General features: G+C 29.7%; 1 protein-coding gene across 1 annotated transcript; it reads right to left on the reverse strand.

Annotated features, from left to right (window-relative positions):
- Positions 1-221: 221 nt before the first annotated feature.
- Positions 222-2,462, reverse strand: LOC143081888 (uncharacterized). Its single transcript, XM_076257545.1, has 3 exons — positions 2,307-2,462; positions 1,786-2,003; positions 222-477 (listed from the first exon to the last, which is right to left on the reverse strand). Exons 2-3 carry the CDS (start codon positions 1,994-1,996, stop codon positions 281-283), a joined length of 408 nt encoding a protein of 135 aa, XP_076113660.1. The 5' UTR covers positions 1,997-2,003; positions 2,307-2,462; the 3' UTR covers positions 222-280.
- Positions 2,463-4,812: the final 2,350 nt, after the last annotated feature.

Raw genomic sequence — 4,812 nt, forward strand, 5'->3', positions numbered from 1 at the left:
GTTGGTTTATGTATAGAGATTTAACACTCAATTTGATAAGGACCCGGGGAAATACAAAACTATTTGGTACCTTCACAATGTCATGAAATTTTATGTTTTAATCAAGTTGGTGAAGTTGGTAAAAGTTCGTCAAAGTTTTGCAGACATATTGAGATTTGCCTTGTAGCTTCTTTCAATTGCATGAGATCGCTGTGTACTAAAAATAATTAATAAGTGCTATATGAAGTTGCAACATTTATTTAATCGACATTTAAATTGTATGAAGACTTCGGTGTTTAAATCAGTCATCATTTTGTGAATCATCAACGTAACTTTCATCGACATCATTCACGTCACGTTCATCGATGTCATTCACATCACGCTCGTCGATATCATTCATGAAGCTCTCGTCGATATCATTCGTAGCATCATCATACATATTGACATTCCGTTCATCTATATGTCCGTCTTCAAGGTTCACAATGTCATTGTCTTCATCTGAAATATAATTTGACATGATTCAAATATAAACAATAAACACAAAGCAAAACAACACATACAATAAAGATAATACTGATACAATTCATTATTTCAAAGACATTAACGTTTTATAATTATTTAAGAAATGATCCAGAGCAGCTACTATAAACAATGGAACCATTTAAAAATAGGACGATATGGTATAATTTCTAATGAACAAACCATCTACAACAGACTAAAAAACATAGAACTTAACATCTTTTAGGTAATTATTGACGAGCAACATGCATACCTCATACCAATATCAACAAAAAATGTTGACAAATTAAATTCCAGAAAAAAACATTTACACAATAACAATTATCTTTGTCATTCATACTTCTTTCATGTATTTTACCGGGGATTGAATGGCATTTCACGGTATTTGATATATTTTATTCACATATTCTGCTTTTCTTTGTATTGTGTTTCATCTTACACATTCTTTTGCTTTTTGAAGGTGTTATAGTAGATTGCAATACGAACAATCTCCAGAGATGAATCATTGTTAATACTATGTATCAATGTTGTCTTTTATCGTAATGCAAGAAAAAATGCTAGTATGTTATACATATTCATTAAGACGAAAGTAAAAATGAAATACGTACTATTTAATTCATCTGCAAAAAAAAAAATACAACAATGTAGACACTAAAAATAATGGACAAGTACCAGTAAAAATTGATGTTATTGTGTAACCTTTAGACAATTGTCTAGTTGTGATATGCTCATGAGAAAAAAGGAAATACATCATGCTTCACATGTTGTCTGTGCGACTATATAAAATAAGCAACTCGTGCTGATTAAACCAGACTTAACCAACCATTTTCTTTGGAAAATGTCTGTATACAGTTTAGTAATAGGGAGTAGTAATAGGAAGTAGTTGGGACTTTTTCCTTTGATTGTTAGCGTTTTATTTCAGTTTAATTTCTAGTGGTACTAATTCTTGTTTTTTTTTTTATGTATATGCGAGTTAAGAAAAAAAAAAATACTTCTCTTGAACTTTAACGCAATCAAATATATCTCGATATTTAAACGTCTTTTTCAAGACTTTTGAAATTAGTAATTATATGATAACGCCAATGCTATTATTATCCCTTTACAATTACCTTAGATTACTTCATACAGCTCAGGGAATTTATATTTACACTTCACTCATACAGTAATCCAAAATCGAGCAAGTTAAAAAAAATATTACAAGAATACATAGTATATCACTAACAAACTAACATTAAATATATTCCAAGACCCTAACAATGCAAGTTATGTAGCATTTGAATTATGCACCTTGAATGTCATTATCTAACGTGGCTCGTTTTCGTCCTGCATATATGGTGGGTTGTCTTGGCCATCTTGGCCATCTTGGATACCTTGGATACCTTGGATATCTCGGTAATCTTGGTATCCGTGGCATTCGTGGCCAACTATATCCGTCACAGTAATCAAGTATACAAAGCGATGATATAATCACCAACAACAGCAACACGTTTCTCTTCATTTTAAAACTGGAAGGCAATATACAGAATAAAGTATCAAATGTTTCACTGGTTGTAAGAAAAATTGCACTTAATAATTTCGGTACTACCAACTAATATTTAGAGAAATTACTGCACGTCTATATGATAAAAAACATTGATTTACTCCGAGTCCTTATTTTAAATGATCATCATTACAGACACTTAGGCAAAGATGTAAATATCATTCAAAAACACACGCCAAACCTTCTTATTTTATAAATCACAATTAATCAAGTCAGCTTTGTATTGTTCAATAAAAAAGAATATATAATAAAGAAAATTAAAACAAACCTTTGTGTCTTGAATAGTCTACTATTTTAACCAGCTTAAAGTGGTAAATCACACGTAACTCAATTAGATAACAATTGTTTATACATTCATAGTATCACGGTAACAGATGTAAGCACAAATCGTATCAAATTCAAAGTTTCATCATATTTCCAAGAATCAACAAATTTTTGACTAATTCATTACAATTCATACAAACAGCATCAATTCCGATATATAGCTTAGGCATTTAGAAAAATAAAAACACAGTAGTTGTTATGAAAGTAAAAGCAATGAGTCATATTAAATGGAATTATGCTGATTTTGCAAAATGAACAATAATTTTTGATTTTTAATTTCATTGAACATGTACACTAAAACGCTTTTTTTAAATCTTGTGTATCGCATTACTTTTTCGTGAGACAAACACTATGAATAGAGTTTTTTCAGATATATTAGGAGAAATCTTTTGGAGTTTTAATTTCAAAAATCCCAACTCAGTTTAATTTTTCGCCCTTTGAATGATTTGAATCGAACGTCAATGTTGAGCTTTGTGGTCCTCGCTTCTGGAGTTCAAAATAATAAATCTTTGTCGGAAATTTTTTTTTAAACCATAAACATCTGTCATATTCTGATGCATTTATTATTATATACGTATACATTATATTGCTAACAGATAATTGCGTGTGATTTGGTTACCTCACGCATTATAAAAATCAAAAATTTGAAAATGTACCTGATGATATTAAGAAACAACAACAGCAACACGCAATTAGTTTCTACATCAAAATAAAAAGAATCCTGGAAATAGACTCCGTCATAGTTGGTTCCATTATTTTATTCTAAGCGTCCAGGGGCATATATTCCATGCATGTTCTGGCCGAGAAAAAAAAACTCACAAAAAATACAATAGGTTTGTCTTATAAAAGGTTTGACTTAAAGGACTGGAAATATAATTCGGCATAATTTCACCTGTTTCTATAAACAATAAATTCATGGTTATTTCATTATTGTTTAGACTTAATACATAGTGTATATGTATAGCTTATGCATTTAGTGAAAGAAAACATAGTAGTAGTTATACAAGTAAGGGTTAGGAATCAGTGTGAGAGAACCATGCTAAAATAATGATAGGGACAAAATATATCGATTTTTCAATCTTATTGTATTAAAAGTCCATCCACAGTTCTAGGTCAAATTTAATAACTTTACGAAAAAGAATAGATTATTTCATATGTATTTGACAAACCTTTTTGGAATTTAAGGTTCTCAATGTCCTTAAACTTCGAATTTGATGTTGCCTTTTGGCAAGTTGAATTTCGCATCACTTCTGGTTCGTTTTCAAAAAAAGCGATTCGGATATTCATATGTAATACGTGTAACATAATAAATGATTACTACTATTGGATAAATTATGTAATTTGAGTGTTTTTGTTTTTGGTCCATATCAGCCCTGGTCCCTTTCAAAGGCTCCACCCATCGTTTCTACGCATTTTCATCAATTTTTAAATGGTTCTGAATGAATTATAGTCAAACTCAGCAGCTGTGAGAGATTATATTACCTCATATTTAAAAAAAAACAACAATAGGATTTACCTGATGTTATTGCAATGATGAAAAAAAAATGTACCGTTACAAGTGAATACAGTAATTACCTATCGACACAATACACTTTAAATCTCTATATTCAAATAAAAACACTTTTGAAAGTAAATATTTATTGAGTTTTGATTACAAAACGTCCAGTGGTAAATGTATAGCATGTGTGTTCCGTACGTGACTAAAAATAACAAAAAATAAAACTGCACAAAGTCGGCTTGAAATGAGATTTGATCGAGAGTACGAGCGAGAAATTTATATTGTTACTGGAAAATGAGATAGGACAGAAGCAGAAACTTTGTCATCAATAGCCAATGTAAAATATTGGTACAGAAAACAATTTCAATAAGAAATAAACACAATTCAAAATAAAAAAGTATACAATCAACAAAGAATTGCTTAATCATTAAAAGATACTTCTTTCTGTAAAAAAAAAATTAAAAGACTTGATTGTTTAATTATAATCACACAATGGATGAGATGATTTATAGATTACAAATCTGCATTTGACAATAAAAATTATATCACATGAATTAACAATTTTCGTTACTAGCTTTATTATCAACTACGTGTAATATTGTTTAGACTTTAAAAATAAATCAATTGCACGATTTTAATAATTGATCGCATATTGAACCAGCTGTTATCAGATAATAGTGTATATTTTTTATTGCTTAACCCTAAAACCCACAATAATCTGTTTATTGAGTATCAATTACACTAGTACATATTTTATTTCAAGTGAACTATAACAATGTCTTTGCACGCAACCGAAAAATATCGTAAAACTTTAAATTCGTGTTCTTGAAAATCGATCATGTATGGATACATAAGGTAAATGCACGTTTATTTTTAAAATCGTACGTCAAACCCTTCAATTTCACATCCCCCGGTTGACAATCTACTTCCTAATCAGACGTTTTCGTATTTC

Source organism: Mytilus galloprovincialis, chromosome 7 (genome assembly GCF_965363235.1).
Source record: "Mytilus galloprovincialis chromosome 7, xbMytGall1.hap1.1, whole genome shotgun sequence".
NCBI classification, from domain to species: Eukaryota; Metazoa; Mollusca; class Bivalvia; order Mytilida; family Mytilidae; genus Mytilus; species Mytilus galloprovincialis.

Excerpts from the sequence above, each read along its gene's own strand:
- LOC143081888 (XM_076257545.1), bottom strand. The coding sequence starts at position 1,996 with ATGAAGAGAAACGTGTTGCTGTTGTTGGTGATTATATCATCGCTTTGT. Across the intron at positions 478-1,785 it reads GTTAGATAATGACATTCAAG|ATGAAGACAATGACATTGTG; the intron begins GTGCATAATTCA and ends ATTATATTTCAG.